Raw genomic sequence first — 27,703 nt, 5'->3', positions numbered from 1 at the left:
TCTACTAAGAGTCCTAAATTAATAAAATGGAAATTGTATGGTACTTTGTATTAATTTAAATGACAAAACCTATAACTACAAAAACAAGCTTTAACTTATGACATGTATTTTCAACGATTGAAACATTAATCTAATTAAATTAAACAAATTTTACAAAGAAATTGTATTAAAACGAGTTTCAACTTGCATGTTTTCATGTGGTTTTAGTCAAACTGGTCCTAAAAAATATTTTAAATGAATACAAAAGACTGAGTTTAAGTTTTTTTTTTATTTAATTTTTTTTTTTAATCAACATTATTATGTAGCCTCTGTGTCTGAGTCAGGATAGAATTGTATACAGGACAGCTAGTTCCTCCCGAGGCCAGGCCATTGCCAGGAGGCATAAATTTGTATCTAGGGTGAAAGAAAGCGATGGGAGGGGGGGTTATTTACGGGTCTGTGTCACGGGTCAGAGCTGGGGGAGCTGGAGGTGGCAGTGGTCAAAGCTGGTCTCAGATATCAGCGCACAGCGGAGTCTTAAGGCAGCTGCTACTTGGTAAGTGTCTGTGTTACAGATTCAGTATTTAGTTTTCTGATTTTCTGAAATTAAACATATTTAGTGCCTATTTTTCAGAGGGATGTTGCTGTATTAAGTTATTTTAGCAAACTAGTGAGTGGCGTCTGAAAACCTGTGACATGACAAAATTACTTTCGGTTCGTCTTTTAATCGGCTTTACTGCTGACTCATAAAATCCATGAAAGTGACCTGACTGCAGGAAAACGGTGGGTAATTACAAAATTAACACAGATGTAGAATGAAGGCCATGCAAGCCAAGTTCATATGCTGAAAGAATATTTTTGGAAAAATGTCTGTCCTGTCATGAATGTCGAGGCCTTTAGCCAGGAGCCACTAGCGTCTGAAAGGCAAACACACTTACTCAGGACAGTCTGGCATAAGTAGGACAGTTTACCAGACCTCAAAGGGTTGTGCGTTACAGTTCAAATTCAAGAAAACCGGAAATAAGAAAAAAAACAACAAAAAAAACAATCACTGCAAAGAAAACTTTAGTCATTTTAGAGCACAGGAGCTATTAGTCTACATAGATAGATATTAAATCATTACATTTAAGGCATATAAGATATACAATGTTATAGACGCTATTGTCCAACTGAGGAGAACGGTGTTTTATATTCTGATTGATGCTAAATACAAGCAATTCTCAATTTTCTCAATTTTCTTTTATCCTTCAAAATGACTATGAAAGTTATTGGTTGAGAAAAGGCTAACTGGATGAACATTTATTGGTTTAACAAAATTTAAATAACAGAAACACTTTATTTAAGCTTATTGGAGTCAAAATTGTTTTAGCAATTTCCAAACACACTTTTGTGTTTTAACATGTTTGGTCGTTTTCACAGTTAGAGATTTTTGCAGTTTTTTTATTTCCATAACTTCAAAAAATTATAATTTTTACCTTTTTCACATTGGAGCTTTTTGTTCATTACTCTTGCAGTCTTTATCTTTTTGACTTTTTCAGGCGTGAGCCGTCTTCCACGGGACATTTCATACCGACCTTGTGTCATTTCGTAAATATATTTTGGCTGTTTTGGTAGTTGATAATTAAAAATAAGTTTATTATAATAATCTGTTATTATAAAATGGGGTTGTGTGACTGCAATAATTAATTTGGTTTGATATTTCATGAGTCAACTAGTCCATACGGTATCAAACCCAATATCTTGCAAATAGGAAGTCCCCATTTACAAATTAAATGGTCAAAAATACCATATCAGTTTAGTGATACAGCTATACATTTTAGCCAACATAACTCAATTTTTCATGTCTTGCCTGTGTGGTTTTATGTACTTTTTTTCATTTTATTTGGTTGCATTGAAATATTTTGAGGTGCGATCATCAAAATTATGTAAAAAAAACAATTCTAAATAAAAATAAAACAACCTCAAATTAAGAGGAAATCAATAAAACTATATAATCACCATTCTTAAGTCTGTTTTAAGAACTTGATCCCTTGACACTTTGTTCCATTACTGTGCATGAATATGACCCTGAAGAAATTAAAAGCCATCTAACTCTAGAAACCTCAATATCACAGCAGGTCTGGTGCCCCATTCAAAGGCTGGTTGCTTTCGCTGAAAATGACCCTGCCTCTCCGCCGTGCAGGAATGGCCACCACTGGGAACCTGTCTGAAGAGCAGGTCCACTGCTCCATCTGTCTGGACGTCTTCACCAACCCCGTGTCCATCCCCTGCGGGCACAACTTCTGCCAGACCTGCATCCTGGGATACTGGAAAACCAGCCCTCTGTATCAGTGTCCCATGTGCAAGAAGTCCTTCCACAAAAGGCCCGACATCAGTGTGAACACGGTGCTGAGGGAGATTGCAGAGCAGTTCAAGCAGATAAGAGTCAAGACCACTGAAGTGAAGGGAAGTGAGGAAGAAAGCACAGTTAAAACCAAGAAGTGGACAATGGAGAGGAAGGTGAAGGAGGACGAGGAGAGGCTTCTGGAGAAAGGTCAGATGCAGAACCTTATGGAGGAGCTGAAACAAAAGCAAGAAGAGAAGAAAAAGAAGCAGGAAGTGAAGGAGAGTCAAGGGGAGGAGCTGCCGCCATTAATCCCTCCAGTTTTGCCATCTAAAACCTCTCCTCCACCGTCGCCTCAAGACTCAGCTCAAGCTCTACCACGAGAAACATCACCTCCACCTTCACCTGAACCAACTTCCCCTGTACTTCCTCAAACTTCCCCAATATCCCTGACCCCTCCTCTACTGTGGGAGGAAGTCCTGTGCGATGTTTGTTTGGGGGAGGGCCGCCCCAAAGCCGTCAAATCTTGCCTCGTGTGCCTGACCTCTTACTGCGACGAGCACCTCAAGTCTCACTCCACCAGGTTCACCAAGCACAAGCTGATGGAACCGGTGGCCAACATGGAGGACAGGATGTGTCCCAAGCACGAGCGGCTGCTGGAGCTCTTCTGCAAGAAAGACCAGACCTGTGTGTGTGTGCTCTGCACAGAGACAGACCACAGGGCACATTACACCGTCCCTGTGGAGAGAGAATGGACTGAGAAGAAGGTGAAAAACACCGACTGACACCCAAAAATGTGTCTATTGTCTGTACCTGCTTATCAGTCCATCACAAGCCTACACAAAGACACATAGGCAACAACTACGCAAACACACATGCACACACACTCATAGCTAACAATTATGTTTTTAGACTGTGGTAGGAAGCTGAAAGAACCTACTCATGCATGGGGAGAAAAAGCCTAAAGACCCTGTAGGCTGGGGTTAAAACCTACCATCATCTTCCTGCAAGGCTACAATACATCAATCAGTCAGTTGAGAAAACTAGTAAACATTACATTTCACCAAGTGCTGTCATCACACGTCAAAATGTTAACCAGTCTTTCACTCTGACCCTAGTTCTGGAGTATTGTCTTTTTTCTAAAACCTAACTTCTAAGATTCTTTTAGCCCTTCGTTTTAGGTGCCCACCGCTCTACAGCAGGGTACCAAACCACACTGTTTATGATCATTTGTATCAAAATTCTCCAGTGTGCTAAGGGGACCCAAGGTGGAGAACTATTGGCAACAATACAGAGATAAATGTTGCCGTCTATTAATCTGGGAAGGATTATAGGGCCACTACCAAACTATTCAGTAGGTCACATTGGAGACATGAAATCCAGTCCTCGATTTCATGTTTCATGCAACTTTCAGATACATCCCTGCTCCAACACACCTCAATCAAACAGCTGAATTGCCTCACCAGCATTCACTCAAATCTGATAACGAGTCATTGACTTGATACAGGTTTGTTAGAGAAAAGGTGCACCTAACGGTGGTAGGGTAGTACATCTCAATGACTGGACTTAAACAGGTAAAGTATTAGTAATAGCATTAATTCTACATCTGCCATCTACGTTTGTGGAAACTTATGTTATGCAGGCGCTGCTGAAAAAGACAGAGATAGACGTCCAGCAGATGATCCAAGACAGAGTGAAGAAGGTGGAGGAGATCAAGCACTCTGTGGAGCTCAACAAGGCGAGTCCCAGCAAGAGACATTCAACTGAACTCGTTAGCTTCAATCAAAGCTAAAGAGGTGTCAGACAGTATGATGCAATAGCCATCATCCTGGCTATTGTATTTAGTGTTTTCCAAATCTATATTGTTTCAATGATTTTATAGTTGATATTGTGTTTTTACAAATATGCACACAACACTGTTTCATTGTTTGTGTTTGATTTACACCTTTAGGTCAGCGCTCAGAGAGAGATTGAGGAGAGCATGCAGGTCTTCTCTGAGCTGGTGCGCTCCATCCAGAAAGCTCAGGCCGAGCTGGTCATGGTCATCGAGGAGAAGCAGAGGCAGACGGAGATGCGGGCCGAGAGCCTCATCGCCGAGCTGGAGCAGGAAATCTCGGAGCTCAAGACGCGGCACACGGATTTGGAAAATGTGAACAGGACTGACCACATTCACTTCCTGAAGGCAAGGAACAGTTTACTGAAATGCAATTTTGTTGTTTGTCATTCCTTCTGTTGTTATTGCAATTGTCTTGTAAAAGTCAATGCTGTCACATCCATTATAGCTAAAGAGGAAAACAACCCGCCTGGCCTTTTACGCTCAAAACAAATCAAGCCACAGTAGAATCCGTGATGTAACGCATGGTGGTGTGTGTCAGATACGCTCTCCTCTCTAGTCTCATCATATCACGACCACAACAGATCAGATAAGCTCTTATGACATGCTGACCGGGAATCTGAATGAACAGGAAAGGTGAGCAGGTGAGCTGTCAGAATCTGTAGGCTGCAAGGCGAATTAGTTAATCAGATGTTTTGCTGTGTACTTCCCACCCATTACAGCAAAATCAACAATTCCTCTTATTAATTCCAATTTGCTGGGAAACAATACAACATTCTGGGGTTTGTCTTAGCCATAATTTTCCTTTAGAAAACTGTTAGAAAACCACTCTAAACCACCTAGGAGTGTAAAAATTGTATGTCTTAGTTCAGATTCAGAACAAACCAAGTCATCATTGACCAAGTAAATTATATGGCTATTGCCACACACAATGCTTGTTTTTATGCCATATGAGGGATCATACATAATTTTCACCGCACCACAGCAGGGTACCAAATCAGACTGTTTATGATCATTTATAAACCAGGAGGTTGGTTAATTCATGTCTTTGTGACTGATTCTTGTCTGTAGTAGCATATAATGAACTCCCATTCATTACTAGGGGGAGTTATGGAGTTCCTCAGGGCTCAAAATTTGGCCCAATTCTATTTAATCAATACAATCTTCCTTTTGGGCAAGGAGGAAATATATGTACTTTCAACACTTTGCTGATGACACTGATCTGTTTAATAAATTAAGTTTGATAACTGTAAATAGACAGAAGCTTCAAGATTGCCCTCAAGACCTCAGGTAGAACTGAAATAAAAGTACGGAAAACAAATTGCAGAACTTTTGACAATCACACAGTTTTGATTAATTAAAAATTATGGTGGTCCATAACGCTGCGCTTTGTTCTTTGTGTGCCTTGATTATTTAAAATTACTTCAAGACTTTGTCAAAATGAAGTGAAAAACACAATGAACATTTTTTAAAAGATCTTAAGTGTACATCAATTCATATTGGAAATGCTAATTATCTATGATGTCATTTGTCTGCAGAGTTTTCCGGCCTTAAGCGCGACCCCATCTGTTAAAGACTGGTCTGAAACCAGTGTTCCCACAGACACATGCGTTGGGATGATCAGGAGATCTGTGTCTAAACTGGAGACGACATTAAGTGAAATGATTGACAAGCTGTCCGCAAATGGTAGGAAGTCTTACATTCTCCTTTAAACGAGTTTGGAAGAAAAGTAAAATCAAGACTGTGTTTAGCTAACAAAAACGTTTTTTGACTCTTACAGAGATTAAGAAAATTCTGAAATATTCAGGTAATTAGTAACTCTTTTTTCTGTTTAATATTTGTTGTTTTGCATCTGGAACTACGGCGTATTAGGGCCATTGTAGATGTAAAGTAAATTTCTGCCAAAATATCCCAAAAATATTAAAGTAAATAAACCTGGAAATTTCTGAGTTTAAGTTGAAAATTTTTAATTTTACAATGGTTGAAAATGTTGACTTTTGAAAGTCAGAGATTTCTGAGTTTTTTTCTACAACATTTCTGTGATTAATCTCAAAATTTGAGTGTTTTTGGCAGAAATGTACTCTGTTCTGTAGTTGAGTCCTATGTTTTGTGCCTGCAGTGGACATCACACTGGACCCAGACACAGCCAATCCATGGCTCCAGCTCTCTCAGGACAGGCACCAGGTGAGGCATCTGGGGGCCTGGCAGGAACTCCCGGACCACCCTGACCGCTTCGACACCGTGGTCATCGTACTAGGCAGAGATGGCTTCACTTCAGGCAGACACTACTGGGAGGTCCAGGTGGGAGATAAGGATGACTGGTACCTAGGTGTGGCCAAGTCTTCGGTCAAAAGAAAAGGTAGGATCTCTGTGAGCACAGCCCAGGGTTACTGGGCTCTGGCCATGAAGAAAGGCCAGGGCTATCGAGTGTCAACGTCGCCACCACTGGTGCTTTCACTCGACCAGAAGCCAAAGAGAGTAGGTGTGTACGTGGACTATGAGGAAGGACAAATCTCTTTTTACGACGTGAGAGCACGGATCCATATTTACACTTTTGAGGATGCCTTCATGGATAGGATCCTGCCGTTTTTTTACCTGTACTGCTGCGACAAAGCCTCCGACACAATGGCCATCTGTCCAGTGCAGGAGAAAAGCCTCATCTAGTAAAACTCAGGACACACTTCATTATGTAAATGAAAATCCTGGTATAGACTGGATTTCTGACGCACACCCAGTTTTTTAAAAACTGCAGTTTCATGTATAAATGCTGGGTGTAATACAAAGGGTTGGACAGAAACGGTCAATTGGGGTGTATTGTGTAATGTGTTACAACAAACGTGACACACTAGAATGTGTCTCGTGTTTATGGCGAGAGCTGACATTTTTCTGTCTCCCAATCATCCCACTGTGTTGTGTGAAGTGATTATATCCAACCCAACTATAACATAACATTGTACTATGGACTTACAGCTGAAGGGAGCCCAGGAATGGTGTGGTACAAGTCGCTTGTACGCACAGGCGAAGGTGGTAGCACTCAAAGGAAATTGCGCAAAAGTTACTTTCTAAAAGGCTTGTCAATCAAAAGCTTGTTTGTCTGCAAGAGCTTAACATGCTGTGCAAAATACTTTTGTACAAAGTTTGAAGTACACACACACACACACACACATTTGCCACGTTTTTATGTTTTTACGTTGTTTTCAGAAACTGCTTAAGAAAAATAAAATTTTGAAAAATATATCTACCAGCCACTTCTTTAGATACACCTGTTCAGTTGGAAAATGGATTCAAATCAAACTTTGGTGCAGTTGTTGTTGCCAGACAGGTTGGTAGGAGTATTTCAGAAACTACTGACATACTAGGACTGTTACTCAAACTATTTAAAGTGTTTGCAAACAATGGTCTGAAGACAGAGGTTTGATTTCAGCTGCTAATAGAAAAGCGATGGCCTAAATAAGCACTTGCTACAACTAAGGGGGTCTTTGATGAACCTAAAGGCAGATAAGCCCCAGCAGCAGAAAACTACACTCGATGACACTCCTGTAAGCGAGGAACAAACAGCTGAGGATGTAGTTCACACAGGCTAACCCCAATGGGAAAGGAATAGAAAAGAATGTTGACTTGCCCATTGACTAAATTTTAAGCTGCGACTTTCAAGTGGTAGCAGTTAACATGAAAGCATGGATCCATTTTATGAAAATTTCAAACTGCTGATGGTGGAGTTAATGGTGTGGTGGCTGTTTTCTCAGCACACTCTGGTTCCATTAGTACCAGATGAACATTTTTGAAGGGTAGCAGGATAATTCCTCATGTCATAAAACTCAAATCTTCTCTGGTTTAGTGAACAGAATGAGGAGTTACTGATCCCTAATGGCCCAATCCATTAGGGATTTGTATTATGGATGTACAGCCAACAGGTCTGCATCAATGATGTTGATCATGTAAGTTTGGACTGAAACTCATTATTTCTAACTAGTGCAAAACTAAACTCCCCCCGCCCCCTTTAAGTGGAAGACGGTGGGTTTTTTCTACACCTGTTGGTGTCCTACTCACTCAAGTCAAAAAGTCTGCTGTGAAATGCAGGCCTGTTACTACATGACACAGCTTGATGAACTGGCTCTGGGGTTTAACACTTTCCATTTCCTGGTCAAAATATTTGCTTTAGCAGGAAGGAGATTAATTCGCAATCAATATGGAGTTCCATAAAACCATAGAAGAAAAAAAAATTTGCTCAAATCACCTAAATAAATTCTACATGCTGGAGTTTGTGAAGTGAAACTTGCGTGTTCTGAGGTGATGCAATGATGTTACCAATGTCTGGCACAAACCATGGAAAAGGTTGAGTCAAACCTTATATTTGGTGTTAAATGAACGGGAAATAAGATGTACATTCCAGATGACGCAATGACAGAATTTTATTTTTTACATGATCCCAGGTGTTGTGCTAAGCTAACAGGTGTCTGGAGATTATACTATGTGAAGTTTACCGTTTTTCAATTTGAATTCAATTCAGTTATTGCATGTGTGCCATTAAAAGTAAAGTTCTGTCTTGACCCGTTTGGTCGTAACTTTAAAATCTGTAGGATGTAAGAGAAAGATGTAAAACAATAAATGCTCTTCAGAACGCCATCAGATTTTTTTATTTGTATTATTTGAACTTGAGGAAAAAAACAGCTTTAAGTTTTGTTTTGGAGAAATGACGTGACCTGGCCACTCCCACTAAGTGCCAGAAGCTGGATCTGCTTCTCTGCTTCTTGCTGATCCATTTCCCTGGAAAAGGTGAACCCTGAAGGTATTCTGTCATTGAACCTTACAAACTGCACATAAGATACTGTTAAAACTTGTGGAATTTATTGCAAAAGCGATACTCGGGTGAGTTACTACTCGACCGATTGATTAATTTCAGTTGCTTTAAAGTAATTTCCGACTGTGTTACAAAGCACTATAATTTGTTACTGGATTCATGCGGGCATGACTCACTGGGTGTGACATAGTTGTTTTTTTGTTTCCCCCCCCCCCCCCATCTCTGGGCAGATTAGATTACAAACATGAAAATCATTTTTGGCCCTCTGTCAGTTCTGTTATTGTTGCTGTGCTTAGTGGTGCCTAGTCTGAATCTATAGAAGCCTAAAATTTTTCAAAAAAGCTGTTTGAAAATGCTACGTATTTGTCATTGCTCACATTTACAGATGTTAGTGGCCCTAAAATACTATGTAAGGCAATGTTTTTAATTACCATGACTTTTATCAACTGCATTCTAAATAATTTGATAAAAATTGTGTAAATATAAAATCCCCAAATCTAGTACAGTCCTAGTTAATTTAGCCTCTTCCACATAATTTCAACCCATTTTCCTTCCAGTGTTTGAACATGAAGCTCTCTGCATGACTCAACCCTCTTGTGTTGTAGACTTTGGTCAAACAAATTCAGTTTTTCCCACCATCAGTTGTTAAATTGTATGACTCTACTTGATAACTGTAATCTTTACTACTGTCAACAATGCCAGACTTGACTTATGTAGAAGGAAGGAAAGCGAAGTTGTCAATGGCTAAAGAAAATATGCCAGATTTGCAGATTGTGGACTTTGTGCCAATAAGTAGCATTTCAGTTGTATTTGGATTAGGTTTGAGGAGATTATGAGAGAACCCACTGTTAATATCTTGTAACCAGTCAAGAAGAGAAAGTATTGCCTACTGTGTAAAGGTCCCCAGTCAGTCCCAACCTGATTTGGAATGGTTGGGACTGGAAAGACTGGAGGACAGCGTTTGTGAACAAGGTCAAAGTCTAAGGTAGGATAAGAACCGGGACAGTGCTGTTTACACCGATGAATGCAAGAAGGCTAAAGAGAGTAAAGAGAATCTGGTGAGATACTGTGTCAAAAGCTGCAGTTAGGTAAAAGAAGATGAGCATGGTTAGAAGCATGGTAAGGTCAGTGGGGAAAAAGCCAGGTTTCTTAAGCATTGGTGTTCTGGACAGTGCAGGAACAGAACCGAAGGTGAAGCAAGAATGAATTATGTCAGTAATGAGAGGCGAGAGTGAGGCAAGACTTTATTACCGTTTGTGAAATATTGAGAAGCTCTGACGTATAGATTGTTCCTTTCTTAAGATTGGGTTAGCAGTCTTACAGGTAGTTTTTGCAATAGATGCAAAAGTTTCTGACAAAGTGGACTATAAAGAACTTTTTTGTTCTTTAACAGAGATTGCATAATGTCAACACACAGCATCCTCACTTCACTGCCAGAGGAACATTTCCGCTGTTCGCTCTGTCTGGACCTCTTCACCGAACCCGTCACCACTCCTTGCGGTCATAACTTCTGCAGGACCTGCCTCACCCAGCGATGGAGCGACAGCGACTGTTACCAGTGTCCAAAGTGTAACAAAAGATTCCCCATGAAGCCAGAGTTCTCCACAAACGAAGACATGGCGGAAATGTCGGTCCAATTAAAGAGACGGAAAATTGAGGCACTCGAAAGCGAAAACGCGCCGTGGCAGGTGAAGTGCGATGTGTGTGCGGATTTCAGGCTCAAGGCGTCCAAGTCGTGCCTGGTGTGTCTGGCTTCGTACTGCGACGGACACCTGGAGCCTCAATGGAGGGTTCTCGCCCTGATGAGACACAAGATGGTGGAGCCGCTAGAGAACTTGGAGGAGAGGGTTTGTGAGAAGCACGCCAGGATACTGGAGTTTTATTGCAGACAGGAACAAGCGTTTGTCTGTCTGCTGTGCTGTGAAGCAGAACACAGAGACCATGAGACGGTACCTGTTGAAGAGGAGGGGGCTCTGCAGAAAGTGAGACCTCACAATCATTTGTACTTATGGTGCTTTGCAGATTTTTGTTGTCACTCCAAGATATGTCAGATCATTTTGACATCAAAGATAATTTGAGTACTTTAGAAAGTCTTGAAATAACATTAACCACGGAACATTTAATAGATGAAGTATTAGGGCCATACTAAGAAAAAAAAATTAAAATGAGAAATAATATGAGAATAAAATTGTTCAAGAACAAAGTTGAAAAATGATGAGAATGCAGCCGTAATAATACAAGAAAAATGTCGGACAAGATTAATGTTACGAAAATAGTTCAACAGGAAAAATGTCGAAAAAGTACGAGAATAGTCGTGCAAGAATAAAGTCAAAATAATGAAAAAAATGTAGAACTAAGGAAAAAGTTGACATGTTACACAAATAAAGATGAAATAATACAAGAATAAAATTGAAATATGGGAAAAATTACTAAATATGAGAATAATGTCAAAATAATGAAAATAAAGTCACACAAGAAAAAAGTCAAAAACGAGAAGGAAGTCACAATATGAGAAAAAAGTCACATCCAAGAATAAAGTTGTACGAGAAGAAATTCGAAATACGATAATAAAGTCAAAATAATGTAAAACATATTACATGAAATACAAATATTTCATGTAATATTTGTATTACATGAAAAAAGTCAACATACTGAAAATGAAGACATATTTCGATAATAAAGTCAAAGTAATGCAACAATAAAGCTGTAGTGTTATGACTATTTTCATATTATGTCAACTATTCTCATACGACTTTATTCTTGGAACAACACAACTATTCTCGTACAAATTTATTCTGGGAATATTAGGACTTCTTGTAATTTTATGACTTTATTCTCATAATTAGAAAAGGTGACAAAAAAGCAAAAGGACAAGAACTCTGTAAAGGAGCAAAAACTCTCTCAGTGCTCAGGATTAGGCTTTACTGACAGCCATCAACTTTCTTTTAGGAAAACCTTGAATCCAAACGAGCAAAAATCAAACTCATGATCGATGAAAGAATGAAAAAGATAGAGGAATTTACCTCGTCATCAGAAATGAGAAAAGTGAGTATCTTCATTATATTTGTATTTACAGGATGGCTTAAAGTGACGCTACATTCAACAATATTTGTGTATGTCGGATAGGTGAAAGCAGACAAACAAATTGAGGACGGTGAGAAGCTGTTCAGTAACCTGATGGGCAGAGTGCAAGAGATTCAAAGAAAACTGCAGTCAAACATTGAGAAAAAATTGAGAAAATCCAAGGAAAAAGTCCAGTTGATGATTGAGGAGCTAGAAGAGGAGGTGGCAGTTCTGCAGAGGAAACACTTGCAACTAGAGGAACTGGTACAAAGTGAAGACCACTTTCAACTTCTACAGGTTAGTCAACTAAGCTTCACATCATGTTGAAAGAGGAAACTGGTCACGTTCTTTAAAAAAAGCTTCACAGAATCAGTCGTGCTTCAACATTTTCAATATGTAAAGGTCTACATGTGCCTTTACACATGCAGGCTTTGTGACACGACACATGAAGTTTAATTTAATCTAGAAAGTTGAAAAATATTCAAGGAACCGAGGGTGAAACACAAAAAGCTAGCTAGCTTGCTCACGAGGGTGAAACACAAAAGGCTAGCTAGCTTGCTTATGAGGGTGAAACACAAAAAGCTAGCTAGCTTGCTTACTACATACAGGAATATACTAGATTAAATTAACCTTCATGATAAAATCTAAAACCATTGATGAAACTTAAGGCCAACTTACATTTATTTTTAAGAATTTAAGAAATTTTAATGTCTTAATTTTAGAAACATGAATTTAAGACTTTTAAAGGTTGAACAGACACCCATATTTGTGAAAATGTTATATGCTTCATTCAAACTGTTCTGAAAAAAAAACATTGTACTCCTCTCACTGACTGATAATGAGAATTGTACATGTTAGCTGGTAAACATAAGTCTGATGACAAGCTAAAAACCAAAGACAAACACTTCATCTACCTGCTCTAATATTAGATTTGATAAAAACTCATCAGTTTCACTGAAGTCTGGAAATTGTGCAGAAATACCAAAAAGCATAAACCGCCTGTTACTCTGTTCAGTCTTTGCAGACTCTGAACACCATGTCTGAGATGAAGGACTGGTCCAAGACCAAAGTTTACCCAGACGTCTGCATCCAAACTGTGAGGAGAGCCATGGATCACCTTATGACCAGTTTTCAAACCGAACTCAAAACGCTGACAACCATGGGTAATTATTCATAGATTCATAAATTTCTCTTGGTAATGATTGACCCTGACAATAACAATGTTCTTGTTATTTTCCTTTTATAGAACTAACCAGAATCAGACAATACAAAGGTCAGTGTCTGTTTTCTGCTGGTTTTATTTACTTCATCCCATCTTCAAAAGATACTAACACTTCCTGAACTTTGACTCTATTTTTTTTTTTAGAATCTGTCACTTTTGATGACTCCACTGCCGGCCCCGGACTTAGAGTATTAGAGTATGGGCAACGTCTAAAGTTCTCCAAAGAAGCCAGGTCACCATCTTATGAGTTAGAAAGGTTTGACTTACCCATGGTTTTTGGGAAGATAGGTTTCACCTCCGGTCGGCACTACTGGGAGGTCCAGGTGGGCATGAGAAACAACTGACATGTCGGTGTTGCCCTGGAAATGGTGGACAGATCAGATGAAGTAATCGTGAAAAAAGAAAATGGGTTCTTTTCCATGGGAAAGTCTGGCTTTGACTACTATGTTCATTGTTCACCACAGAGAGTTCTTCATCTCTATACCACGCCGAGGAACATGGGGATTTATCTGGACTACGAGGAAGGCCGGGTGTCCTTCTACGACCTTGATGAGAGGTTCCACATTCACTCTTACGTAGGAGAAAGCTTCACTGGGAAGGTTTTCCCTTACTTCTACCTGTGGAGCAAATCAAAGAAATCTGAGGCGTTAGTTACTAATCCCTACTTATCCTCATTCAGTCTTTCATGATCCAGCTAAAAAGGCTATCATATGGTGAAACTAGATCGCCGACACCCAAATATCTTCATCATTCCTGCTGTTAAATTCACCTTCTAGTCCATTTTATTTTCGTCCTACAATGATGTAACTTCAGCTGCAACTTTTCTGCAGCTCCATCAGACGAGTAAAGGTAGAGTACAAACATGTTGACCAATGTCCTAAAATGTAAATCTGCACCAATTATCTTTTTCTGCTTTTGTGTAAACTGGAAAAACATTTTATGCAAAAACTGTAAATAGATAAACTAATAGCCTTTTCTCCGTTTGATGCTTGTGAACATAGCATCAAGCTATGTTTCCTGCTGGGAAGAAAATGGTACTTTTTTTAAAATTCTGCTTGGGTCCTCATACAATTTTAGGCGAACTCTAATGAAATTATGATTTATTCCTTGTAAGATCTGTTTATCTAAAGTAGGGCTTCACAATTTTTGGAAAATATTTTATTTCATTGCCATTAGTCATCAGTTTCAGGACACTTTCCTTTGTGTATCACTGCATTATGACCCCCCAATCTATGTAAGCACATACAACTCGTTTGGACATTAGTGGGCAGTAGAGAAAATTTATCTGGCCAAATTATATCCTATTAAATATTAATTCCAAGTAGTCATTTATGGTTGACTGGTACTGAGGTTATCATTGCTGTACAGCTCTGATCTACACACAGGTAAAACATGTCACTGAATATAAATTATGTTTATAACACTCTTGATAAGAAATGTACTGAGATATAAGTGCTTCTTTTTTGCCAATAAGCTGCTGCTATATAGACTTAAAAGCTGGTCTACAGCCACTTATGTCAGTTATGTTGGTGTGGAATTCAATGATTCTAAAACTTTAAAGGTCTAAATGTGATTTCCAGACGAGGGCGAAGGTCTTGAACAGTGTGTGCTGAGAAAACACCTTTTATCATATTTGCTTACAATTTACAAGCAAAAGAAAAGTCAGTTTGGAGAGACTAGAGTTTTTATGGTTTTAACTTGTTTTATTTTTACTACTCTGGGAAAACATTTACAATATTTTTATTTGTCCTTTTATTCATTTTAAAAGAACATTTTTTATGAAAACTCCCATAAAAGTGGATATTTCAGAAAACTATTTGATATTTGAGTGTCAAGAATGTTCTCCCTGTGCATGCGTGGGTTTTCTCCGGGTACTCCGGTTTCCTCCCACAGTCCAAAAACATGACTGTCAGGTTAATTGGCCTCTCCAAACTGTCCCTAGCTGTGAGTGTGTGTCTCTGTGTTGCCCTGCGATAGACTGGCGACCTGTCCAGGGTGACCCCGTCTCTCGCCCGGAACGTTAGCTGGAGATGGGCACCAGCAAGCAACCCTAGCGAACCCACTAAGGAACAAGGGTGTAAAAAAAAAAATGAATGGATGGATGGATGGATGGATGGATGGATGGATGGATGGATGGATGGATGGATGGATGGATGGATGGATGGATGGATGGATGGATGGATGGATGGATGGATGGATGGATGTGTTCCACGCATCACAGTTTGCGACAAATTATGCGCCAATACATCTACATACTTACTTTGACAGGATTCCTAAACGACTTTGTCTTGTATTTTATCAACTCTGTATTCTAATACTCGATGTAAAGGTAGCTCAACTTCTCTGTCTGTCCATACTTATCCACACAAATTAAACATCTTCTGGCGCCATGCTTAATTCCTAACAGGAAGTGGCTTTGAAGCATTCTGATCGGCTGGCATGTTTTAGTTTGCTCTACACTGCCCTATGTGGGTGAAAACTTTACTCAAACAAATCCCGTGTATAGTATGTTGTTTTTGATGTTGTTGGGTTTTTTTAACAATGTGGTGAAGATATTTGTTTTGATAAAGACCTGACTACATGTGGTGTCTTTTCCTGTTCAGTATTAGTTTTCCCACATTCATCTTGGCTTTGTATATTTCTCTGTAGCCATTACTGTTAATTTTTTCCTTTGTGTTTAAGCACATTTCTTTAGTACGTCCTCACTCTATTCGCACTACCGTCTCTAAGATTATTCCCTCATGCTCTTTGGTTTCTTTCACTTAATCACTGCTGCAGTCTACTATACTGTTGCTGCCACCCTGATTCCTGTGTGGTTTCCCTAAGTTCTTTAAGTTTATCAATTCATCGTTAAATTCTAGCGCCACCACTCGCCTGCCTCTCCTGCTGGTATTTGGGTCCTCCTCAAAAACCGCCAAATATGACAAGATGGATATACTGAAGCATGGATGTGGCCTGTTATTTTATCCAACCTTGTATTTACTATTCAAATCATTCCTTACCACAACATCTACTAAAAATGATCCTTTAGCTAACAAAATAACCAATTTTATCTCCAATTTTGGTAAACGGAAAAAGTCAAAAAGATTTTTGGTACTTGTAGACTATGAACAATATTCTCATAAAGTGACCCTGATAATAAAAAAAAATAAAAAATCTTCTTTTAGTTATGAAAATAATGTTTTCATAAGTACACTTATGAATATTGCATTTTCAGATTTTTGCTTCTGCTTTTGATTGATCAGATTTTAGATTCCTTGAGAAAAAGGGGAGGAAATTCCTAGTTTTAGTGGTCCCAAATTTACTGAAGTCATATTTAGAGGCATACTAATCTTGAAGGAATTGTTGCTATTTCAGGAATAATCTTCAAAATGGGCAAAGGAACAGTAAAGTGTCCCGGGGGAAGACGTGGGGGGAGAACGGGAGAAGTTGGAGACTCAGAGTTAAGACTCTCACCACCACAACATCAACAACAAGCACAGTTTATTTCTTTCCCATTGGCGAGTACGTATTAAATAATAAATTGTCCTGCCATACATCTAGAGCGTATTCGACATAACTTTGCTCTCGAGCTCTGTGATGACGCCGAGACATTTCCCCCAGATGTTGCAATTCCCTGATGATTGTGACGTCGCTGTTACGTGTGACCACATCTGTTTATCTCTCGCCGGCGGCACGTGGAGCTCGTCTCATCCACAGGAACCAATCACAACATAACAGATTTGACTTAAAGACGTATAGTCATTATTCCACCGTAACGCCTCAGGCAGAAGTGACAGAGTAGGTCCTCCCACTGCTGCGGGTCCGGACGGATCCTGTATGTTCCTCATATTTCTGAGGAAGACCTCTCAAGGCCGGCTTGTGAAGAGCAACTTTATGGACGGGATTATGAGTTTAAGAGCATCCAGGAAATGACAGTTCTAAAGCCCCGCCCTCTCTTTTCCCGCACAAAGGTGCGCCTATATCTATAAAGGAACAACAACAAAAGAAATAGAGCAGATAAGAAACTTAACTCTGCCAAAGCTTCACAAAGGACAAGTTGGCGATACTTTTTAAAGAAGGGTATGTACTTTTAAATTATTATTTTTTATTTCTGTCAGAGGTAAGTAATTATATACGCTGTTATGATAGGTTTTGTGTTTTTTACTAACTTTTCAGTGGGTATGTTTCATTTTCACTTCTGATGTCTAAATCTATGGCCAGAAAAATTAGATTTTGCTGTAAATAAATGGGAGACATTTATTGAGACAATCAGCAGCTCATCTTGATTTATTAGTATTATTATTATCAATATTATTATTACAGCCTTTTCACTTCTGATTTACTGAGTCACATTTTTAACGTCATTAATGCTCTGACCTATCACAGTCAGGGATTAATAGTACTGGCATGAGAACTGATATTTGTGCCAAAATACACAAGTACAGCTGCATTAATAGGACTCAACTTGACTACAGTGGGTACATTAGAGTAAAACTGGGATTTATGTAACTGAATATTTTCAACACTTTATTCAGTTTAATTCTGTTGGAATTAAATTCCTCAATATTTATGGCTTTGTTTGTCGTTTAAAGCGTGTTGAGGTACGATTTGTCTACCTCAACCCAACTATTAATCAGTTGGGTTGAACCGAATTACCTTTGAGGCAAAACGGCAGCACAAACGACAAACTGCAGTAAAAACGGATCACTTGACTCGACTTTGTCAAAGGTCATCCCTTTGCTACTGATGACTTTTTAAGAACTCATTTGAAGGTTAAATCAGAAAATGAAGTTTGACTGCATGTTTCAGGTCTCTTAGGTTTTCTGAGTTGATGGGGAAACAAACAGAAAGGCAAACACAAAGAGTCGGATGATGATTAGGTTTCTAGATTGTTTTTGTTTTTCCAAATCGTCTTGGCAATGCAGGATTGTATAGGCAGGTGTATTTGATCAATTTACACGCAACTGCCAAACCAGAAAAAAAATTGAACCTGTAAAAGGTATAATCTTTTACAGACTTTAGAAAGGATTTACATGGGCCGTATCCCAGGACCCCAATTTCCGGGGGAGGCCCAAAAGATTTGAGGTTTAGAATTTGTCAGAATTATGCTGACTTTTGAACAAACTCTTATCTACGCCGCATCATCAATCATTCGTTTTGCATCAATGCAGGTCAGGGTATCTATTTTTGTTCACTTTAGAAAAATGAATAAAACAACAATTAATTCCCCAGCTTGATGGATTTACACACAACCGACAAACAGGAAAACAATTCTGACTTGTAAAAGGTATGATTACTTAACAGCTGAGTCAAAACCAAGACACGTAACATTTGTTGTTGTGTAAACCTTCCAGAAATCTCAGGTCTTCTGGTTCTGGTCTCCTCTGCAGCATTCAGCTTGTATGCATCACAAATCTGGAACAAACTTCTGGAAAACAACAAAACAGCCAAAACACCGAGTTCATTTAAATCAAGGCTTGAAACCCACCTGTTTAGAGTTTCTTTTGATTAGTAGCAAATGCAATATTGACCAGGATACTTTATGCAACATTGCTTGATGATGGTATTTGACAAAATGTAACGTTTATGACTCATTTCATTATTGGTTACTGTATGGAGTTTGTTGCTGAAATGTGCTACACAAATAAACATGGCTCCACTCCTACAAACTGTACCCAGCATCCAGTTAAATGTGAATCCGTCTCGTACCGGTTGCTTGCTGAGCCCGAACCCGATGTCAACGCCTGCTGACTGCTGCATCTGCCGGGATGAGTTCACCAGCCCAGCGTCCCTCCCCTGCGGACACAGCTTCTGCCTGGAGTGCATAGGAGAGTACTGGAGGATCAGCGAGAGCTGCCAGTGCCCCCTCTGCATGGCGGTCTTCCCCAAACGGCCGCAGCTGAAGACCGAGCGAACTGAAAGCGAAGCCGAACCGCTCAAAGCGGGAGAGGTCCCGTGTGACGTCTGTCCGTCTCGGCGGGCCGCGGTCCGGTCCTGCCTGGCGTGCCTGGCCTCGTACTGCTCCGCTCATCTGGAGCCACATTATCAGAGGGAGGACCTCGTACGCCATCTGCTGGTCAGTGTGGCGAAGAACCTGGAGGACTCTGTGTGTCGGCTACATGGGAGGAAGTTGGAAAAGTTCTGCCGGAGTGACCGAACCTGCATTTGCGCCACCTGCGCCAAGACGGAGCACAGAGGCCACCATGTTGTTTCTATCAACAAGGAAGCTGCTAAGAACAAGGTAAAGAGGGAATTTTGATTTTGTTGGAAGAAAAAAATGGGTTTTCTAGCAAATGTTTGTGAAATTTAACGTTTGAACTTTTTTTTTTCACCTGAAAAATTGAGCTAAAAGCATTATACTGAGATAACTAGCACGTCCTGAAGGTTTAGCATCATGTTAGCCAGCCAAAAGATTTTCTAGCTATTTAACCATCAAGCAGCATACATTGAAAAACAACAAAAAAACAGGTAATCCAACTTTGAAAAATTGTTACAGGTAATCAATTGAATACATTTATTTGGTTAACTTAAGTTTATGAAGCAAGCCTGACAAATAACTTTTTTATTTCAACAATATTTTTTGTTATGTGTGAGTTTTGTGGCTTTCAATGCATATTTGTTTTATGATATAATGAAGAACCAATTCAACTTTTAGCAAGTCTAATGGGGCACAATTTCTGTTGCCCGGGGGTATATTGCAAATGGCTCTTTGGTTCTACCACAGATGTTCTTGATAATTTTAAAATATTTGTGCACAACCAACAATTTTTTTTAGAATATAGAAAATTGTGGCTCTAAAAGAGTTTTATTTAGCTTAACAGAGGGCTAAAACAGCAGAAAAACACATGCATCCTATTATAACAACAAACCGTAACTTAAAAAAAAAAGGCATCAAAAAATCGTCGTTCTCTCCACAGACTAAACTGAAGCGCAGACGATTGAAGCTTCAGCAAGAGATTCAGGAGAAGCTGAGCGTGGCTGAGGACGCGGAGCGGACCGCAGGCCTCCATGGAGGAGAACTTCCAGCAGAACTTTGGGTGCAAACCAGGAAGCTGGTCAAACAGCTGGAAGAGGAGATCAGCGAGCTGCAGGAGAGGAACGCGGAGCTGGAGCAGCTCTTACAGACCGAAGACAACCTCCACTTTCTGCAGGTCTGACTTGTCGCCACAAGTCAACTCACTGAAAAAAGAAAAAACATCTAAACGGTTGTTTGAGTTAATGGATCTTTTTGTTTCTCCATAGCGATTCCTACACTCCTGTTCATGAGCGGAACGACAAGATGCTCGACATCTGTGAACCAAAGCAATATAATTGTGACATAATAAAAATATATATTTTGTTCTATAAAAATATGAGCTCTCAGAAATCTGTCTCCTCTTGTAATTTCTCTGCACACCTTCACACTCTGACCAGACTTCTGCAGAAGGCCTTCAGTAGTTATTTTATGTATTTCATTTGAACATGATAGAAGTATAAACACATGAACGAGGAATGCAAAAAAAACACATATTTTTGTATTACTCAGCACATCGTAACTGAGCTAAAATAATATTCTACAATGGGTATGATGTGCGTGAGAACATTCACACATAGTTTATGACCAGGAACTATATTTAGATGCCACTCAAAGTATACTGGAGTCATTATTCCCTTTGCAAAGTGATTATATACCGACTTTCAGTGCATGTTTTGGGTTTTCTCTTACCGACACTAGCAAGTCATCTTATCTAGTTTAGTGGTAGAAATATCTCTTCTTGACAAAAGTTGTCAAAAAGTTGCGGATTCTTTTTGGCCTTCGTTGTGTAATCCACCTCACCCCCCAGGAAATAGCAATTTCATAGTATACAAATCTACTTTATTCCTCTTTAAACAATGAAATATTTCCCTAAGGAAAATATTATTCTTCAGAGTTGCACTAAAAAACAAATTTTGTTGTTCTATTTAGTCATATATTTACGTATAAATTGTGCTCCAAATAATCTCTCAATCAAAATATCGGTATGCTTTTAGTCCTTAGAGGTTAATGTGTTACTTTCCACAACCAAAACTGTACAGCCCTCATCAACTCTTTGTTTTTCTGTGGAATGGGCTTCATAGTGACTGTATACGTTACTACCTACCACAAGGCAACACCCAGCAGCATGCAAATAAATGACGATAGCTCAGTTGAATACCAGCTTCCGTCAATAAATAAAGGAGGTGCCTGAGTTGACCTATTGTATAGAAATGAAACTTAGCACAACTAGGAAGTCAGAAGGTAAGAACAGGATCATTCACTAGGTGGGAGTAGAGGGAACAGGGCGGACACTGCTGACGTGAGCGGCTCAGCAACCTGAAGGTAAACCTCTGCTCTAGGTCTTCTACTTCTGCTTTTGTAAACTTCTTGTGTTTAATCTCTTCTAACACTTGTTTTGGAACATTTAGGAGTGTGGTTTATCTTATTTGAGGCTTGTATGTATGTTGTTAGTCTTTTCACGCTAAGGGCATGTAGTTCAAAATGAAATTCTCTTCTGTTTCACAAAGAATCAAGAGAGTTGTCGCATAAAAATCAGCTTTTTTGACTACTTCCTTTTTGTTCAGACTCTCAACAAGACAACTAGTCAAACCACCACACTCAGGGTCCACACAGTTCACCTTTTGGATCTTAAAACAAAATAAATAAGTAAAAATAAATTAAAAACAGAAATGTTTTACTGCTAACCACCATAACTAGGATCTAGCAACATTTTCCCTCCCTGGAAAATATTGCAAAATGGCAGAAGAGTGAAAGGGTATTATTTTCTCAATAATTGGGTGGAAGAGCTTTGTTTTTTTTTTCTTTTTAAGAAAGTGAAGGAAAGTTATCTCAACAAGAATTGATACAATGTAGATGTGGTAGAGACTAACTTATGTGTCACCACCGCTTGCAAATCAGCTACTCATCTAGTTGATTTGGGTGAAATAACGGAATATAATTTTTTAAAAATTTTTTTCAAATTCAACTAAACAGCCACAAAAAGCTACTGGCACTTTATTTCAGTCAGCACATTTTTAAGTAAATGGCAGAAAAGGTTTTCCCACAAAGATATCTTAAAAACAGCAATTCTAACGAAAACCTGTCTTCAAGGACTAGAAGAATCGTCCAGAATTCTGTAATTTCCCTGATATTTATACTGGAAGCAGGTGAAATGGTTTCCCCATAAGAGCCTGAATTTAAATTCAAATTTATAACAACAAACTGTGATTCTGTTTCCAGTTATGTTAAATTAAATGGAGATGGTTAATTTCAATATTGTACCTACACTTGATCTAAATTTAGCTATGATGTGAATTAGCGACATTAGGCACAACAGGAAAAGAACTAATTTTCTAGTCTCAGCAATGGGCAATTTTATAGATGCAAGTGGAGCTCAAACAAGGATTTTGAAACTGACCCATGACATTTTGTTTTACAACAAGCAGTTCTTTATTTAATCAGTGTTTTAGATATAACAAGATATTATGAAGTAATTTTGATGCGCAGTCCTGTGGGCCTCTTTTTTGAAATAAGATAAAGAGGACTTTAAATAACCAGTTATTTCCATTTCATCAACTATTACGTATTTATTCTTATTCTTAATTCGATGTTGAGTCCTTGAAACACATACAGATTATTCCATTTTACCTAAATTGCAATATTACTCATTTACATTCCATAACTTCTTACATTTACAAACCAAATTTAAAAAGAGCTGTTAGATAGGAGCTGTGAAACATCCACCTATCCATTAGAGTCACCTGGGGAACTCTCCAGCAGTCATGGAGTCCATGGAGCATATATATATATATATATATATATATATATATATATATATATATATATATATATATATATATATATATATATACCTGCCTGAGGAAGCTAGCTTAAAAATCTACTTGTTTACGTCAGTTATAGTTTTAACATATACATATACCCAGCCATATGTTGCTTATTCAGGTAAATCTGTGATAGAACACCTTAAAATGATGGCAAAATACTTCTAATATGATTGTTAGTATGAAAGACATCAGCCAGTGTAAGTGTAATACATACACTACCTTGACTGATCATTACTGATTATTGCAATGCCCTTTACTCTGAGTTACAACTAAATATTTTAGGCAGTTCTGAATGCAGCTGCAGCTGTTATGGTGTTCTGACTAAAACCAAAACATATATCCACACATCTTTCATTGGCTGCCCTGTCGAGCTCAAGCAGACTTCAAGATCTAGTTGTTCATCTACAAGGCTTTAAACAGATTGGCACCCTCTTATCTCTCTGACATTTTGCTCTCAGATCACAAGGCACTAGTCTTTTAAAAATTCCTCAAGTGAGAGGAAAAACTGTTGGCGAACGTGCCTTCTCCTTTCGTGCCCCATTTCTGTGCTTCAGGACATCAGGCAGGGAAACTAGCTTAAAAATCTACTTGTTTACGCCTGTTATAGTTTTAAACCCTACTTTCTGTCTTACTTTCTTGGTATTTTATCTGTTTTTAATCTGTGCTGGTCTATTTTTGTCTTATTTCCTTGTAACTGTTCATCACTTTGTATGAAAGTGCTTCAAAAACATTATTAATGGTCCCACTCTATGTTACTGTTTGCAACTTTCCAAAAGTAGAAATCCAACATTTTCTAACTGCGTAATCTTGTTTCGGTGTATTTTGGCAGACATGACCGCCACGGCCAAATCCGTCAAAGATGACTGCTTTCTGGAAAAACACCTAACATGCCCCATCTGCATGGAAACATTTACCGATCCTGTGACCACATCTTGTGGTCACTCCTTCTGCATGAGGTGCCTGGAGCTCAGCATCGCCTCATTTCAAGTTGACGATGCTTGTCCTCTTTGCAAAAAGCATCTGAGGAAAGCTCCTAAGGTGAATAATGTCCTGAGAGACATTGTCCAAGAGGTGAAAAACACACTGAGCCAGACGTTTACTGGGGCCGCCGGCGAGGTGCCCTGTGATGCCTGCACGGTGCCCAAGAAGAAGGCTGAAAAGTCCTGCCTCGTGTGCGTGGCCTCATTTTGTTCAACCCACTTGGAGAACCATTATTCAGCTAAAAGACTGAAGGGCCACAAACTGGTGGAACCTGTGGAGAACCTGGACACCAGGGCCTGCCCCACTCATGGATGCCCGCTTGAGCTTTACTGCAGGAAGCGACAAACATGTGTTTGCGCTCGATGTTTGGATGGAGACCATGGGGAAGTTGTCTCTGCTGAAGAGGAATGGCAAGAGAAAAAGGTATAAACTTCTTTATTCAGTTAAAGACGTATGAGTGTTGAGTATAAGTTTCTGCAATGTGCTGAACAAATACGAATTGTGTAGGTGAACAACAGTTAAGGTCAAAGTTACAGAGGGACATTGTTCAAGCAATACGTAGAAGATGTTTGGCAAGATTTGCTCTTGTCTTCTACAGAATCAAATCGAGGACACCAAGGCGCAGTTACAAGAGAGAATCATGACAAGGAAAGCAAAGATTGATGAGATCAATGAAGCTCTGAAGAGTTGTAAGGTACGAGTATAACAAAGAGGTCAAGCTGTAACCACTTGGTTGAAGTCTGAGATGCTGTCACAAAAAAAAAGGAAAAAGAAAAATTGCTCACCCCCTGGAAAAATTCAGAAGTTTCAGGCCTGCTGAGTATTTACCCTGATAAATCAAGGTAACAAAACTTCTTTACTGTTAATCAAACAGTTGGAAAGTCCATGCATAACCATTGAAATAGTGTGATGACTATAAGTGAAATGCAGCTACATGTAGAGCAGCAGAGTTGAGTACTTGGACTACAACCATGCAAACCCTGAAAAATCTTCTTCTCCAATGCTAATCAACTTTTGTCTGAAATAGCTGGATGGTGTGGGGTGGCATTCACTTCCTTGGAAAAACCCTAAGCATTGGAGGCAACATAAAACACTGGCCATCAAGTATCAATGCTTAGCTTCAGAATTTGGGAGAGAGGATGAAGGAATGACCTGCCTCTTGTCGTGAACATAACTCGATTGAACACCTTTTGAATCTGCTTGGTAGTGATTTTAATGCCAGTGACAAGTATTGGATCTGATGCTGTCCTACAACAGTTTGTGGCCAAACTGGGGATTAGAAGAAGGTTCAAGTGCCACACAGTTGGGGTTGTTAAACTCCCAGTATGTTTTGGTGATTCAAACACCATTCAAGCGTCAATAGGATTGGTAAAGAAAATATGAGACACAACCCACTCAACTCACCAACACAACTTTCTTAAACAATGGCCAAATCTAAGAGGGGAGTGAACCATCTGTGTCCCATCTCCACAATTTCAAGCTTACCGTATTGAGAAGATTGGTGCCTATGTGCCGGAGCAGATTTGCTTAACAAAAGGAATTTCTAAAGACGTTATCCTAATTATACCATTAAATCCAGACTGCACTCGGCATCGTCCAGACTTCAGTCTTGTAGTGTATCAGTGTCGCAAGAAAGATATTCAACCAAAGTTTTGTGTGACATCATAAAAACAGGTACATTTTGGGAAAAAACCCGAAATTTTTAAAGCATAATTTTTCTCATTTTTTAGGAGCATGTTGGGAAAGAGTGGTGGGATATTGATGCTCTGTTCACAGCTGTGCTTGATGTTGTGAAGGCAGCTAAGGCAGAGGCGCTAAACCCACTTGAAGACAAGCTGCGGTTATTAAATAAGGAGTCAAAAAATCTCAAAGATGAGTTGGAAGATGAAATCAACAAACTCGAGACAACAATCTCAAAGCTAAATGATATATCGGCACTTGAAGATCACATCCTGTTCCTACAGGTCAGAGGTAAATGCAAGCTTTACCTTAAAAGCTTGCATCGGTTTCCAAAATCCTCATCAAAAAAATGCATATAAATGATCATTTCTTCTTGTTTGTGTAGAGATGTTATGATCATTAGTTTAACTCTGTTCTTTTTTTAACCTGTTTTTCCAGATGTACCCATCTCTTTCAGTTCAGGATGTCATGAAAGACTGGACGTACATTGAACTTGACACCACTCTGTCTTTTGGCTCCATGAGAGAAACCGCGACAATGATTGAAAATATTCAGCAGCAGCTAGAGAAGCTGGCCACCATTGGTAAGACCTGACTTTATAGTGATACAACCCAAATTGTGGATAGAATGGATCAAAAACAAAATTTTCTCTTCACAGAACTTGCGAGATTCACAAAGTTTGAAGGTACATTTCACTTTCTTCTCTCATACTCAGTCTTAAACACGGTTGATTTGATTCTGAAAGATGCTTGTTCCTTTTCCTCCGACTTTGGGTTTCCAGTGGATGTGAGGCTGGACCCAGATACCGCACACCGGCGCCTGGTTGTCTCTGATGATCGCAGCAAAGTGAGAGACGGAGGAGAAAACCAGGAAGTGGCTGATTCTCCGAAGAGATATGATGTGCTCGGCAGCGTCCTGGGAGTCAACGCCTTGGCAACTGGGAAGTCCTACTGGGAGGTGGAGGTTGGCAGCACAAACGGGTGGGATCTAGGTGTAGCCAGGGGAAGCGCCAACCGCAGGGGACGACCAGCTTTAAACCCAGATAACGGCTACTGGGTTCTGGTACATTTTGAAGAGTGTGATGTACCAAAGCCATTTACAGCATATGCAGTCATGACGGCTCCACCTGTTTCACTGTCTTTTAAAGACCAACCAAAGAAGGTTGGGGTGTTTGTGGACTATAAGGAAGGCATTGTGTCCTTCTACGACGTGACGGCCCGGTCTCACATCTACTCGTTCTCCAAGTGCTCATTCCAAGACGAGCTTCATCCGTTTTTCAGTCTGCATATGAAAAATGAGATCAACTTTGAGCCTTTGATTATTTCAAAAATAAACCACACAGAAATGAATTAGGAATGGAAGCAGTTGGTTCTCCATATTTCAGTCAGAGTATTCAGACCTAATTTTGTGTGGTAGACGAGGAGCATTCAATAATTTGATGCATCACAGAAGTACATTTAAAAAGCTTAAAAATCAAGCTAGCACAAATTGTATTTTTATCTGTAGTAACTGTAGTTTTACAAGAAAGAGTCATCATTTGGAAACAATTTAAATCCAGGAAATTAGTTTGAAATGCTATGTGTAAGTCTGTGTGTGAATGGATGAACGAGAGTTGCAATCTAGGCTCTAGGGTCAGGGTATCTTTACTATCCCCAATTGGCAATTAGTTTTACGACATGGTGAGACTTTAAGGGTCAGTGAAACAAGGAAAGAACTGCAATCTTTCACTCTGTTGTTTGTCAGCTTGACAGATTTTTGTGTAACTGTCTGTATAATCATCCTGAATGTTTATTTTCTTCGCTGCAATTTCACACCTTTGTTTACTTGACATCTTGGTAGACAAAACAACAAGAAGTTTGGTTATTCTATCATTTATAAAACTCCTGAGTTTTGAATTCTTGGTATATTGTTTTCTGCAAGTTTGTGACATAAAAACATGATTGAAAAAGCAAAAAATATGTTGTGTTGTACTTGACATTTTTCATTCAAGATGAAAGA

At 39.2% G+C, this 27,703-nt stretch overlaps 2 protein-coding genes and 1 pseudogene across 4 annotated transcripts; all 3 read left to right on the top strand.

The window, feature by feature from the left end:
- Positions 1–396: 396 nt before the first annotated feature.
- LOC145548584 (E3 ubiquitin-protein ligase TRIM39) lies at positions 397–8,762 on the top strand. Of its 2 annotated transcripts, none has more exons than XM_081599176.1 (7): positions 397–535; positions 2,162–3,069; positions 3,945–4,040; positions 4,254–4,484; positions 5,675–5,822; positions 5,917–5,943; positions 6,256–8,762. In XM_081599176.1, exons 1-7 carry the CDS (start codon positions 412–414, stop codon positions 6,798–6,800), a joined length of 2,079 nt encoding a protein of 692 aa, XP_081455302.1. In that variant the 5' UTR covers positions 397–411; the 3' UTR covers positions 6,801–8,762. The 2 variants fall into 2 exon arrangements, with proteins under 2 accessions (XP_081455302.1, XP_081455303.1); XM_081599177.1 differs by having other exon boundaries at positions 460–535; positions 2,094–3,069.
- Positions 8,763–8,870: 108 nt separating this feature from the next.
- On the top strand, positions 8,871–15,803 carry LOC103472777 (E3 ubiquitin-protein ligase TRIM17-like; annotated as a pseudogene). Its single transcript, XR_014084582.1, has 6 exons — positions 8,871–10,919; positions 11,887–11,982; positions 12,064–12,297; positions 13,016–13,163; positions 13,247–13,273; positions 13,367–15,803. The product of XR_014084582.1 is annotated as an E3 ubiquitin-protein ligase TRIM17-like (transcript).
- A 672-nt stretch (positions 15,804–16,475) lies between these two features.
- Positions 16,476–27,658, top strand: LOC103472751 (E3 ubiquitin-protein ligase TRIM38-like). Its single transcript, XM_017307363.2, has 10 exons — positions 16,476–17,284; positions 18,884–19,445; positions 20,122–20,355; positions 20,447–20,462; positions 23,874–24,448; positions 24,624–24,719; positions 25,756–25,989; positions 26,144–26,288; positions 26,364–26,390; positions 26,487–27,658. The coding sequence occupies exons 2-10, from the start codon at positions 18,939–18,941 to the stop codon at positions 27,056–27,058; spliced, it is 2,406 nt and encodes an 801-aa protein (XP_017162852.2). The 5' UTR covers positions 16,476–17,284; positions 18,884–18,938; the 3' UTR covers positions 27,059–27,658.
- The last annotated feature ends 45 nt before the right edge of the window (positions 27,659–27,703 follow it).

The sequence above is a fragment of the Poecilia reticulata genome, chromosome 18, assembly GCF_904066995.2.
Source record: "Poecilia reticulata chromosome 18, P_reticulata-male-v2, whole genome shotgun sequence".
Classification (NCBI taxonomy): domain Eukaryota; kingdom Metazoa; phylum Chordata; class Actinopteri; order Cyprinodontiformes; family Poeciliidae; genus Poecilia; species Poecilia reticulata.
This window is presented reverse-complemented; position numbering and strand designations above follow the sequence as displayed.

What these genes read in the sequence shown, in the direction of transcription:
- LOC145548584 (XM_081599176.1), top strand. Translation starts at nt 412, where the DNA reads ATGGGAGGGGGGGTTATTTACGGGTCTGTGTCACGGGTCAGAGCTGGG. An exon ending in ACTCTGTGGAGCTCAACAAG is followed by an intron (nt 4,041 to 4,253) that starts GCGAGTCCCAGC and finishes TTACACCTTTAG; the next exon opens with GTCAGCGCTCAGAGAGAGAT. An exon ending in GAAAATTCTGAAATATTCAG is followed by an intron (nt 5,944 to 6,255) that starts GTAATTAGTAAC and finishes TTGTGCCTGCAG; the next exon opens with TGGACATCACACTGGACCCA.
- LOC103472751 (XM_017307363.2), top strand. Translation starts at nt 18,939, where the DNA reads ATGTCAACGCCTGCTGACTGCTGCATCTGCCGGGATGAGTTCACCAGC. An exon ending in AGGAAGCTGCTAAGAACAAG is followed by an intron (nt 19,446 to 20,121) that starts GTAAAGAGGGAA and finishes TTCTCTCCACAG; the next exon opens with ACTAAACTGAAGCGCAGACG. An exon ending in AGAGAAGCTGGCCACCATTG is followed by an intron (nt 26,289 to 26,363) that starts GTAAGACCTGAC and finishes TTCTCTTCACAG; the next exon opens with AACTTGCGAGATTCACAAAG.